The sequence below is a fragment of the Magallana gigas genome, chromosome 9, assembly GCF_963853765.1.
Source record: "Magallana gigas chromosome 9, xbMagGiga1.1, whole genome shotgun sequence".
Lineage (NCBI taxonomy): Eukaryota > Metazoa > Mollusca > Bivalvia > Ostreida > Ostreidae > Magallana > Magallana gigas.
This window is the reverse complement of record NC_088861.1, coordinates 45673918-45687848: the sequence shown is the minus strand read 5'-3', so window position 1 is coordinate 45687848 and position 13931 is coordinate 45673918. Positions and strand designations below refer to the sequence as shown.

The 13931-nt window shown below is 32.9% G+C and overlaps 1 protein-coding gene and 1 long non-coding RNA gene across 6 annotated transcripts; both read right to left on the bottom strand.

The window, feature by feature from the left end:
• Positions 1-1035: 1035 nt before the first annotated feature.
• Positions 1036-7688, bottom strand: LOC105346138 (oncoprotein-induced transcript 3 protein). 5 transcript variants are annotated; one of them, XM_066072077.1, is made up of 10 exons: positions 7533-7688; positions 6473-6548; positions 5620-5652; positions 5123-5311; positions 4204-4368; positions 3807-3914; positions 3408-3504; positions 2869-2919; positions 2718-2826; positions 1036-2344 (listed from the first exon to the last, which is right to left on the bottom strand). In XM_066072077.1, the coding sequence occupies exons 1-9, from the start codon at positions 7536-7538 to the stop codon at positions 2766-2768; spliced, it is 786 nt and encodes a 261-aa protein (XP_065928149.1). In that variant the 5' UTR covers positions 7539-7688; the 3' UTR covers positions 1036-2344; positions 2718-2765. The 5 variants fall into 5 exon arrangements, with proteins under 5 accessions (XP_065928149.1, XP_065928146.1, XP_065928148.1 ...); XM_066072074.1 differs by having other exon boundaries at positions 2718-2919; XM_066072076.1 differs by having other exon boundaries at positions 1036-2826.
• Positions 7689-8675: 987 nt separating this feature from the next.
• LOC105320296 (uncharacterized) lies at positions 8676-11204 on the bottom strand. Its single transcript, XR_010709614.1, has 3 exons — positions 11190-11204; positions 10141-10392; positions 8676-8970 (listed from the first exon to the last, which is right to left on the bottom strand). It is a non-coding gene; the product is annotated as an uncharacterized lncRNA (long non-coding RNA).
• Positions 11205-13931: the final 2727 nt, after the last annotated feature.

The following is a 13931-nucleotide window of genomic DNA, read 5'->3' as shown; positions in this document are numbered from 1 at the left end:
TTAACATAGATTGAAGTAACTAATTCAAACTCATAATTTTTGGAAGCATATTCGAGGAACAATCGCAACTTCTCGGGCCTTTCCTGCAAGCTCGGAAAAACACATCGAATGTAATTACCTAGGCGTCCATGACAACCCACCTTTTTATAAAACTTGATGTAAATACAACACATTTTACGATCTGTTGAGATGTAAGCTAGACTTTATTAAAGTAAATGATATACCCTAAAATATAACACAGAAGCGACTTATAAGGCTGTCTAGCCGATAGTTATTTTAATGGGAAGCGCCTTTATTTTGTATAAAATTCTAACATCCGGTGATGTTAATACATTCGAGGTGTTCTACCGAGCTTGCCGGAAAAGCCCGAGAAGTTGCGATTGATTCGAGGAAATCAAGTACAATAATAACAAATTCAAACTTTCAAGACCCCGTCTTTCAGTACTCTCAGTAGTTTGATTTAAAGGTCTGAGGTTAATAAGCACGTGCGGGACAAATATTAATGTTGCCTTCTAGTGAAAATGTCTGAAATCTTAGAAAATACTTGTCTATTTGAGATAAACTAAATGTAAGATAATAATTCTATGAATTCCTCTGGAGGGATTCATGGAATTATAATATATATGGCCTCGGAGTCAGAGTTTCAGACTCTAACGCGGGTCATTTAGGTCAAATGGTGTTCAAAGTACGCCGGTCTCTCTCTCTCTCTCTCTCTCTCTCTCTCTCTCTCTCTCTCAATTGATTTTGGCCAATTAGTTACTATCGAAAGTCTCGCGTGACGCAATTTCAAAGGTCATTTAATTAATGCATCAATAATGAGCACATTGACACAATGTTCTTTAAAAAAAAAAAGGAATGTGCTATTTCACTTTATTCCCGTACATGATCATTATTACGATGATTAAGTTCTCACATATGTCGTGTTCACAATGACATTATAATCGGGTATTTATTTTTGTATTATCTCATTCAGTCTTGAACATGATAATTCAAAATTTATGAAACAAATCCGTATCAACAACAATAACCAGAGGCAATGTTTTTACAGGATTTTTTTTTGCATTTGAACTTACTGTATTTATTTCACAACGATTGAAAAACTAATTCGTATATAAATGTCTCGAGTAACACAGAGTATATATGTTTCTTGACATTAAACAAAGCGTGCTTACACTAATTAAGGTATAATTTCTGTTGATTGCATTTACATGTAATTAAGTATATTCTTTTTACCATCAATATCTTCAATTAAAAGAGCAATGTGTATTTGAGGAAGAAGATCGAAGTTGAATATACAAAATGCCTAATTTTTCATTAAAAAAATAAACGGTGTTTATACACGCCGTTAATTTTTTAAAAGTAAAAATATGCCTAAGATTAATATAATATATTAATATACAAATATCTAAGATTTGTTTAGGGTCAGGCCGGTCCTGGAAGATATCTAGGCCAAAAACCATGCAGAAATTAACAATTTTACTGAAAAATACCGTATTTGCCAACTTTAAAGATTGATAATAAAAGTGCCAAAGCAATAAGATAGGTTTAAATTGCAAATTCAAAAATTTTAGAAATAATTACGATAGGAAATAAAAAAAAAAAAATGTAAAAAAAGAAGAGATTTTCAAAAGTGATTTTTCCCGGAAATCCATCTCCCATTTAGATCAATTCATTGTTATTTGCAATAATTTCTTTGGTCTAGAAATTACAAAGAAAATTAATGTAATATACAATAAAGATGTGTTAATGATGACATTTTTTCTGATAAACATTTATAGAAATTTCATGACAGTACACAAGTATAACTCAAAACAATACAAAGTTGATAAAAAACAAAGTCTATAAACAATACGATAGTTTTCAATGACAATTTTCATTGACCAGGTTAAAAACACCCCTGCGAATGTGTTCTGAATGTTTTCTTTATCGTTGCCAAGTATACAATAAATCCAGAGATGCTCGAATGAAAGTTCACGAGACTTTCCCGATATTTGCTCAAATCCTGTGAAATTTCGAGCGGAAGTATAAGTGTTCGGATAATATTTTCAAAAGACGTAATATTTTCAAATACGATATCATATCTTACTTTGGTTTAATTAACTGTCGTGTCTTCCTTAAACCTTTAAACAGATATATAATTCTCCATAAACTATCATTTAGCAATAAAAAAACACATCCAGCTATTTTTTTTGTTTCACATGAATTATAAAACTTAAATGTTACACATACTAGATGAAATAACAAAAACATTCTTGCAAACGGAAAAAAAACAAAATAATAACTAACGGATATCAGCTGAAAAAAATCACAATAGTCTGCTCAACTTCAGTATTAATAATATAATTTGTTATACTTTCATGTTAAATACTGAAATCTGATTGGTTAAGACGCAGTTTATAATATTTACTATTACCCTCAGCGTTAGCAACGCACTTGGCAACGGGTAACATTAAAAAATGTTACATGCGCGAAAATTATGCGCGTACGGTTCGCTGTAGAATTCACGTTATTCCTATATAAAAGCAGTAAAATTTTCTTAAAAATTTTTAAAGAGACATTCAGTATAACAAAATAAATAGTGCCTGTTTGGGAGGATAACAGTTGAAATTGACACCCCTCGAAAACCATTGTCAACCTCCGCTTCGCGTCGGTTGACAATGGTTTTCTCGGGGTGTCAATTTCAACTGTTACCCTCCCAAACAGGCACTATTTATATAATATAACTGTCAATAAGTTAAAACTAGTAAAAATGCTGTCAGCGGATCTCATTTAGGTTGAAAATGAAGATGGGGAGGGGATCCGTTGCTTTCCACCCCCGTCTCATCTAGATATGGAGGGGATCCGTTGCTTTCGACCCCCGTCTCATCTGTGGCCAGTTCCACGCGGCTTTGGCTGATTTCTCTATCTTTTCTTCTTTTTCTAAAGATATAGAATTCAATTCAGTACTACCCATACATAATACAGCCTTATCTCCAAACCATGTATTATATTTAACATTAACAAAAGGCTGTAGGATCATATCAAGATTTTTAGAAGGATGCCCTTTTTGGCATGATATAAGAATGATTTGAAATAATATAGATTATCAAATGATAATAAGGAGTTGTAAAATACAAAAAAAAACATATAAGAGATGAATCATAACTTTGCGAGCAGAAACATTATTTAAGTGATTTTTATTGACAAATGTGGAATTTATTCCATATATTCATGGCGTTAATTGAAATGGTAAGATAATTCGATGGCAATTAAACCATTATAATTTCTGTGAATGAAACATATATTAAATGTTAACAGACATTTATAAACTAAGTATTTCTATGATAAAAACATCGACTAATTCAAATAATTAATCCAACTAGTTTAAATAATCAAAATGGTCATTATGATATCTTAAGTCAACATACTTTATGTAGCAAAAGGACATTAAAGTGGCGAATCCAGACAGACTTATCACCAGTAGAATCACCGCCACAATGGCAACTACATATCGCGTCTTTAGATCTACAACATTAAATACATCACTGAACAATTCATTAAATTTCCTTTCCAATTTTTATAGGTTTAATTAATAGTATAGTGATCTGTAAAGTTACCATAAAAAATTTCCATTGTTTATGAATAATACTTAACAAAATAAATATTTGTTTTTTTTGAAGTGATGGATTTTAATTTTTTATTTATCATACTATAAAAATATATGTGTTAATAATTGTCCAAACTTTGAGTAAATTTTCAATATTTTTTTCTGTTTAGATCAGAACAAGTACAGACAATGCATTTCAAATTTGAAAACAATTTTTTACTTTTATACTCCCTTAATGACACCGTGGAGTCTACAACAGCGGTGGTCGTAATGGCGACCGTAGTCGTTATGGCGACCGTAGTCGGATATTCACAGGTTCCGTTAGTCCCTGAAACATGGACAAATGGAAATCAAAATAGCGAAAACAAATTCCAAACGAAAATTCGATTGTCTTATCTTAATAGTAGCAAGTTGCACCGAATCTTGTAATTTTTCCCCCGGGGACTGGGGTGGTGTTTATTATTTTTTGCATCATTTTTCCAATTTTTATTTAATATTCATTTTATTATATATATTTTTCATTTCTTTGCTAAAAACGTGCAGCTGCACATAGGGAGAAGTACCAACGTGTTTTTTTTTTATCGGGATCGAAATTCCTTGTTAAGAGTAGAACTTACCGAAACAGAGTCGTTCTGGACACGAATCTAAGGCTGGTAGACAGTACACGTAGGACGTCCCACAGTTCTTGATCTGTAGGTCGTACTGTCTCACACAGCAGCCCCCAAACCCAGTCTTACAGAGGGTTCTAGAGACAACTCCATCGGCGACTTGTGGAAAGGTTCCTGAAATAGTGTTATCAATTTAAATTAAGTTCAACAGAAAAACAGTTTTTATAAAGAAATTGAATAGATAATATAATTTATTGATACGTAATTATTGGTTCATTCGTTTGTTTTGCAGCAAATATTAAATATTTACAACGAAATCATGTTTCAGATATAATGATCCTTTAACGATCAAACGGAATAGAAATTTGATGTAGAAATCCGCCATCCTACATTGAATTTATTGCAACAATGTCCCTTTTTTAAAACTACATGTTTGAAATAAAATAAAAATATGCCTCCTTATGAAGCAGCTCAAAATCCCATGGCTAGATTTAAAGACATTTCAAAATCAAAAACCACTAACACGGAAATCACGAAGACACGACACGTTTGATTCTGGAGCTTAGCTGTAAAGTTGTTTTTTCTTTTTAAACAATGTTTTATGTTTTGAACAGAGTATTCTACGATTTCAGTGACTTAATTTGGTATCCGGTAATATTGTTTAGTAAACTGAATTGCTTTGTCAAAATTTCTTTAAATGCTGTTTAACGTTTACAAATGTTAATAAGAGTCCTAAAAATGCACGACCTATTATGAAATTCTAAAGAAGTCTCTCGAAACAATGCTCAAACTCAAATGCTAATTTGTTGGGATTTTTAAAAACGTATTCATATTATTATGTGTAACTAAGTTGTTAAAATATGATAGAGAAGATATTGTTTGAAGGACTGATCAATATAAACTGCCAGTATGACGTCATTTGACTGACCGTTCATCCAGATCGGATACACTGCCCCACAGCTGTTGAGGACCGGGCAATTATCCAGGACGAGGTCATCGCTCTTGTACCAGCCTGGTACGATGTAGCGGTCACATGGGGCGTACACACCGTTGTACTCACAGTTACCTGTCCGGGCGTACGGCTCATACAGGGTATCCGCCAGAGTACATGGATCTACTAACGGAAGTGACGTCACAAATTAAGCATTGTAAGAAATCTCTTTATCTTTCACAGAAATAAGAATTGAAAATGGTGTATTAAGGTATATAGACTTGTTTGTTCGTTTGAATTGAAAATCTTTAAAGCTTGTAGTTATATTGACTGGTATTGGTCCAATGCATTCAGGCTATTTTTTATTTCATTACGGCAATGATTCTTTATTCCTTCCTACTGTTATTCTCTATATTTTTCTCAATATTCCATTGATACATTCTATTGCATGAAAACGTTTAAAAGTCATAACACCGTTCGTGGAGAATACTTACCCCCACCCGCTGTGCTGCAGTAGTAGGTCGATTCTGACAAGGACAAAGAGACAGCTTATGTCAGTTTAATACATACTGTAGGGTATGCTGTGTATCATACGTATTATACGTAGGCCAATCACCCAATCAACAAGGTAGGCTATATATAACACACTGCATTAGCAAATATTTTATTTCTTTTTTTTTTTATTCAACACATCTGCAAAATCCATCAGGCACGTGGCAAGCAAAAAAAAAAGAAAAAAAAAAAAAGGAAATTTTAAGTTTCCCAAAATCTTCAAAATCCTAATCCGGGGTGGGGTGGGGGGTGGGGGGGGGGGTGGCGTACTATATAACTTCAATTTCACTCCTCTTTTCATCATTTCATTATTTACATATCAATTTTTTACGTACTCCCAAAAAAGTGGGGTGGGGGGGGGGGGGGGCAACTCCATGATTATTCCATTTTTTATATGTAAATTTTAAAAAAGTTGTTGCTGCAAGAAAAAGTCGGGCCCCCTGGGCCCCCCCCCCCCTGATGCTACGTGCTTGTCCATGGAAATTGGTATTCAACGACTGTTTGGTTGTGAGGATACACGTTTATATTCGGTGCAATTTATTATAAAGCATATACCATTTAGAGGTAAAATCTCTCTCTCTCTCTCTCTCTCTCTCTCTCTCTCTCTCTCTCTCTCTCTCTCTCTCTCTCTCTCTCTCTCTCTCTCTCTCTCTCTCTCTCTCTCTCTCTCGTTGTTGTGGTTTATCAATTATCACACTTTTTCTGAATACAAGATTTAAAAATTTGAACTCATAATAAACAAAGTAGAATTTGTTGACAGTGATACAAAGAAATGTTATAAATGCGATCACTTACCAACACAGTGAACAAAAACAATCAGGGTGATGGAAAGTTGTGTGAGGGTGAGCGAGGATAACAGGTGCAAGGAGATCTGGAAGTATCAGTGTAAACAGTGTCTATACATGTAGACCTACATAAATATAATCATTAACGTATTGTCTACCCATAACTGTTTATCAAAATATAAAATTTAGTGAAAGGACTACTTTAAAGTACATGTAGTATATTAGAAAATAAACAATTGTGAACTGACATTGTATCTCTGAGATTGGTTAAAGTGTTTCAATAAATAATTTTGATATGAAGGTTTTCAGATCTGAAAAACTCAATAAATACTTTTAAGAATACTTAATTTTAGATTACACATTTTAATGCTTTGCTTTATATTCACACGGGTCGCTTTTTTAAAATCAGATTTATATAGTCTGAAAATGGCCATGACCTTGCAGACCTCTTAAGAAATTATCAAATTTGAAATCCATTAAATAAGATATACAGATAAAACGGTAAATCAAACGCTGTTATGTGTGTGTCTATGTATATCAGGGAAACGGCGTTTATAGGATATTCAGTATATGTTACATTAAAAGTTTAAAATTTATCAATTTAAACTTAACTATAACAGCTGTTATAGTTAAGTTTAAACTGATAAATTTTAAACTTTTAATGTAACATATATACTGTATACAGGTCTAGTTAAAGTCCTGTGCGTAGTATCGGGTATATTAAAAAACAACAACAATAGTATACACCACGTAATGCTGTAGATCTGTGTAATATTCACCGAGTACAGGTATATATTATCATGTACGACTTATAGCGATTAACTGAGCCATCAAAGTTATCCTGGAAGTCGTGGTTACGTATAAATATCTATAACATTTTAAGAAAATACCTGTATGTGTGGTCTGTTGTTGTTGTTGTTTTTTTTTTAAATAAAGGTATCAATAAGAAAGAGGAAGTAATTTTTTATTCATCCCAGTTACATAATAAATAGAAAATATGAAGCAGCTAACTATAGTCTTTCAAAATGCCAGATATAAGAATTGATTAATGAAAATTATAATGATAATACCTTCATATTGTATGTATATTCCACATCAAAAACACTAGTATTCCAACTTCCATTTTACGGTCGCTGGAAATTCCCAGCTCTGTTTATTGTGCTTGGTTCAACGAAACGCAGTATGTTCTTTGTGGATTTAAATCAATTCGAGTATATTGTGTTTCAAGCGCATATCGGGCCACGGGTTCTGACTAACTAGGAAGTATTGGATCTATGGCATCATTGAAAAAAAAACACAAATAATTTAAATCTCTCTCTATTGATTATGGTGGCAAATATAGATTTTCTTTTTTTCTAAAAAGAGGGAAAATCAAGATACCTAGCTTTGTAGTGAATATTTTTCACTGAATTACATTACATAGTTACATGTACATATATTATCATTTAAACCACTTAAAACGAGTAAATGAGAAATATCAGGATACAGACGTCCTTCAGACAGCTGGCAATTAAATGCCTCTCTAATTTCAAACTACAGTGAGTAAGAATTGGATATCAATCGATGAATGATCAAACCAAACAGTTACAGATTAAGTAAATAGGTGTCTTCCAATGAGGTGCACGGACAGTTAACTACATTTGTAATTGTGTTGTGTTTTTAATGTTTATGAAATGTAAACGTTAATAAAAATTGGTGGTCGGGGAGATTTGATTTTTTAAGTTTGTCTGCGAATTTTTCATAATCGATTGATCACGCTTGGCTAACATTCTTATCTTTAGTAATCATAATAGCATAGTTTTATGATGATAAAAAAAATAATTAAAATTGATTAAACAGAACCATATTTTAATACGGAATTGAAAATGCAAAATATAATACGGTTAATACGGTTTGATATATAGTTGTTTTTATATGTTAATTGGCGTTTAAAACATAATAGTTATTATCTTAAGATACGAAAACATTAGATTAGTATAAATTGCCATTCGCTATTAAACACAACCATTCCAAGAAGTGCACATGTAGATTAAATAACTCCCCTCGCATTAATTGATCCCCCACTTTGTTGATGTCAACATGTAAATAATTGACTTGTATACTTTTGTAGTGGGTTCAAGAACATATAACGTATATAATATATAGAATTTAGAAGATATAACATATACACTGTAACGACTCTCCATATATCAATAGAATAACATAACATGGCATGACAACAATTTTTGAATTTATTGCTTTATGGTGTACATGGCCAGGTAGTGCTGGGCGGTGCCTTGACCCGGCGTTAATCCTCGTCCCCGGGGTTCGTCACTGTGAGGGGGTCCTTACAGATGTCCTGACACTGCTCCTTTGTCGGGAACACATTGTTGGAGTGGGAATCGGGACAGTCCGACCACAAGAACGGTTCACATTTCCCGGAAGTAGCGTGGTAAAAGTAGAGCACAATCGGGGGGATTTCCCGGGCGGCACGGCCGCAGAACTGGACCGGGGGAACTTCATTGCAGTCTGTATAAAAATAATTAAGTCAAAGAATGGGCCAAATGCTTACATGTTATCGTCGTGATTGCTGCTAAACAAATTGAAATTGAGCTCATTACATATATGAACACACATGTATTTTATACTAAGGTTCATTAACTGGGATTAATCAATTAATAATTTCATGACAAAGTGCTACGATAACAGTTGGATTGACTGGTCTTTTTGGGACCCGGTAAATGTGATATAGAATTCTCCCATCATATAAGAACACGACAAGTCAAGATTTAAAACAGAAGCAGATAGGGGAACAAGACAGGTAAAATGTCAACACTAGGACGAATAAGATACTGAAAGTAAAAATCCACAAGAATCATCAAATATATGTATCACAGTGTAACATGGATTTGTAATCCTTCAATGGATTCAGTACTTGGAATATATTGATTTGATTTAGTGTATGCCTACCACTATTTTTAAATAGTTTCAATGCCTTTTAATTCATAGAGTTAGTCTGTGCTCCATATTTTTGTCATCGTCTTATCAAAGTCATAAACGAATCGTTGTCAATCAACACATTTTCTGAATGATAGCCCTCTGCGCATTAGAAAGATAATTTGTTATCCAAATAATCGAACGTTTTAGAAAAATAAAATATGTCCAAAAATTTTCGACCAAATTTTAAACAAAAGTTTATAATGAAAGTTGGTGTGACTGAAATGACTCAGTAGTTAGAGCACCAAAGTAGATTTAAAAAGGTTTTGTGAATATTTACAAAGATATTATATTTATTACAACTGTAATCACATATCAAACGACAACGGTTGTGTTGTTTTTTGTTTTGTTTTTTTTAGATATTAATGCACTTTTAAACGAAACAAAATAGTTTCTATAATTGTTAATTTTTTAAAGATTTTATTATAAAGTGTTGACATGAAGAGTGTGGTTGTGATATTCAATGTGATCATTGCGATAGTTAAATGTTTATCAACAAAAGAAGAAAAAGAAGAAGAAATAACACCAAGACTTTTAGAAGGTAACCTCATTTTAAAGAAAACAACAAAAAAACTAATGTTTTAGATAACTGTAAGAAAGTAAATCATCTGGGCTATTTTGGCGAAGAGCTACGACTCGAGAGGACGAATTTAATTAATGGACAGTTTATTTTAAAGTAAAACTATAAACTAAATCACCAACCTTTCAAGTTATAAGTAATTCCCAGGTACCCGTATATCAAAGACGGACAGATCGCCATTATACAGATTAGTAGTCCCGCCATTGTCTCTCCGTCAACGTTTACACACAGACCATATGTACTCAGACAAAACTCACATCGCAGAGTTTTATTACCGCCATTGTTATTAATTTAGATGATCACAGGGCCAATGGCCAGCCCCGAGCAGTCTTGCAGCCATGGTTAAATGTTTAATGACCCGGAGCAGGGAACAGCTGTTAATGATGAGAAAACAAGCGTAGATTTAGTATCTGATTATCTGTAACATGCACTGTATATGTGGGTGTAAAGTTGAAGAAGCAGAAATTAGCTCATTTGAAAACAAGTTATTTATACAGTCATGATATTTATCATATGCAAAGTAGTAAACAATCAACACCCCCCCCCCTAAAAAAACAAACCAAAAAAAAAAAAAAAAAGAAAAAGAAAAAGAAAAAGAACAACAACAAAAAACGAATGTTGGTAACGTTATTGTTTACAGTTTACATTGTACGTGAAATATGTTTTGTACCTCAAATACAATCTAGATGTCCAAGTCAATGATTAAATTGAAATGAATTGCAGTGTCATTTAAAACCATTTTCAAAGTCCACGTACACATGTACATGTTCCACCAGTAATTAAGGTGAGCATTAGCCGCACAACTTAAGCTTTACGGGAAAATCGGGTTGACGGACAGTGGCACTACAGGTCCATTCGTGCAAAAAAAAAATGCGCAAAAATTGCGCACTGTTATGGGTTTTTGAAATAATCTTAAAATATATTCTGTAATTATTTTCATACCGTATGTCTTTACTTAATTTAAATCAATTTGGGTTTTAAACACCAGCAGCTTCTTGATCCACCCTTTTAAAACTTGTTTACGGTTGGATGCACCTTAGATTTAAATTATTATGCGGTGGCCATAACTGATTGCACTTCCATTGTTGAGGCACGTTGATTCATAAAATACCTGTATTGTGTTCTCCTCTTAAGGATTATCGATAGTAGCAATGGGAGGGATTCTACATACATGTATAGCGGTGGTTGTTCTCCTGTTCGCCTTTGTGTTAGGGATAGCGTACATTTTTGAGCAAAAAATACAAGACCTCCAAAATGAGCTAGCTTCCTTGAAACGAAAGAGAAGTGAAACGAAAGTAGAGTTACTTGACAATACAGGTGTGTAAATGTTAATGTATGTCAATGGCAATTCTCTCTCTCTCTCTCTCACTCTCTCTCTCTCTCTCTCTCTCTCTCTCTCTCTCTCTCCGAGAACGTTTCTGTCTGTCTGTCTGTCTGTCTGTCTGTCTGTCTGTCTCTCTCTCTCTCTCTCTCTCTCTCTCTCTCTCTCTCTCTCTCTCTCTCTCTCTCTCTCTCTCATGTCTATGTACTTATGTTATTATTCTTTTAGGTTCTTTGTTCACGAGATGGGGAAGATCCGATTGCCCGACCACCGCTACATTGATTTACAAAGGTGTTGTAGTATTTGCTAAAACTATATTTAAGGAAGGAGTCTTTTATGGTTTTCGACTTGTCAAACGTAAAATTGATTAATTGTTCATTAAATCAAGATGAAAGGAAATTATGATAGAGTGTTTTTCTTTCTTTTTTTATTATCGAACAACTTGGCATAGAAAAAGTAATCAAAGTTTAGAATCTAACAAGGACTATATTTTTGGTGTAATATTGGCGTAGGAAAATATCACATATTGCGCAATTCAGAATTGCTGCAGATTAATGAGTCTGGTTTAGCATTTTAAAAATAATAACATTAATGTTGTATTTTTTCACTAATGTAAACTAATGATATGATTCTTGGGTTTCAGAATATGTGTTTAAAAATTAAAATATGATTTGCCTATCAAACTACATTTTTATAGGCTTTTTAAAGTGCCCTTCTATACACTGATTTTTGTGAAAAAATCACTAAAATCAGTTTTTCTCTCTTATTAAATGGTCAATATATTAGCTTTTCTGTCAATTTATATCTTTTTATAAAGTCTTTATTATACATAAAAATCATAAATATTTTATTATTGGAAGCATGAAAAAATAATAAAAATTCTCTCAAAATTTAAGAAAATTAGAGGAAATGCGGGCTAAGCAATATCAGTTTTAGTATAAATAGTTATTCCAATTAAGTAGTATAAGCTGATAGACATTCTAATATTCTATCATTTCATTGAAGAATAGAATCTTCATATCTTAAATAAATGACTACAGAACTACAAAGAGCTACACTTGTTTTCATCATCCTTTACGTTGAGGAAAAAGGTAGTGACCTTGACCTGCTCTTATGAGAAAACAAAAGGGTCAAATTTGATAAAACTGATAGAATCATTTTGTAATATAATCCGTTTGACTCTGTCAAAATTTCATGAAGTTCTTATTATAAGAAGTATGTTTGATAATGAGAAGACTCCTTCCTTAAATCTATTGAGTATGTTCTTTTCCTATTCTTTAGAAAACTGACTAGTATAATTCTCAGCACAGTTAATACAGACAGAGCTGGAATCTACGAGATCCATCCCTAACCAGTTTAACGATCGGCTGAAACCTTAACCCATGGACTGCACTGAATAATAGTGTATTCAACGCATTTTTAAAAAAAATCCATAAAAGACATGGCCATTTCTTTATCTTACGTACTGAAGTACATTAATAACAATGATTTAGTTGATTTTACACATAATTCAATAAGATGTTTAAGGAAAGACGTAATGTTCGTTTTCCATTATGTTAAATTCAAAATTTTTAAAGCTTGCAGTTATATTGCAGTTATATTGACTTGTATTGGCATAATGCAATCAGGATATTTTATTTATTACGTCAACAATTCTTTATCTCTTCCTACTGTAATTCTTTATATTCCATTGGTACATTCTATTACATACATATAAATGATGCGGAGAAGTTCGTAATTATATAATGCAATGTATAGTAATACAGAATATTGTCACAATTTCCTTTTATATTGTGAATCTGTTAACAATGCTTTCTGCTTAAATATACGATCCACTTTCACTAATGACGACATCAATGGGTAAATCTACCGAATACACATGTACAATCTAATTAAAAAAAAGCCTGCGTTGCCACTATAACATTTTAAACCCGTTAATAGATTTCTCTCATATTTTACTCTTTTTTCATCTTTGAACATATGTATCGGTACTCAAAAATTGTTGTCAAATAAAACTGAACTTGAAACCTAGACTATCATCATTAAAAAACAATCACATCAATGTAATGTGATCATTGACGATGCGAGACCACGCAACATTCATGCTTCGTAAAAATCGTCCAAGATTTCAAATTGAACTTATTGATTTATACATGTAGTTCATTACTTGGGATTGAGAAGTTTTAAATTAGGAATATGGAATTTTTTTTTAAAATCAGGATAAAAAGCTTTTTAAGTAAGTCCCTTTAAAACAATACACAATCATAACTATTTTTTTTTGCAGGTTACACTGGTGGATCATTGTACACTCACAAAGGTGCTGCCTCGAATTATCTCTGCCTTCCTGAGAACCCCCAATGGGGAACACGATCCCTCAATAACTTTCAAGCATTTGTTTATGGGGCTGAATACGAAAATAACTTTTTCGGAGAGAATGCTCTTCAACAGGATGTTCCATGCAGTGTGTGTAAAACAAAAACCGGAACCAATTCCGTAATGATCCCGGCCAGAACTTCGTGCTATGACGGTTGGACAATTCAGTACAAAGGGTACCTAGGAGCAGGGTACCATGACCATTCAGCGAGTACCGAG

Excerpts from the sequence above, each read along its gene's own strand:
- LOC105346138 (XM_066072073.1), bottom strand. Across the intron at positions 5,312-5,619 it reads CTGCAGCACAGCGGGTGGGG|TAGATCCATGTACTCTGGCG; the intron begins GTAAGTATTCTC and ends CACTTCCGTTAG. Across the intron at positions 3,915-4,203 it reads TCCAGAACGACTCTGTTTCG|GGACTAACGGAACCTGTGAA; the intron begins GTAAGTTCTACT and ends TCCATGTTTCAG.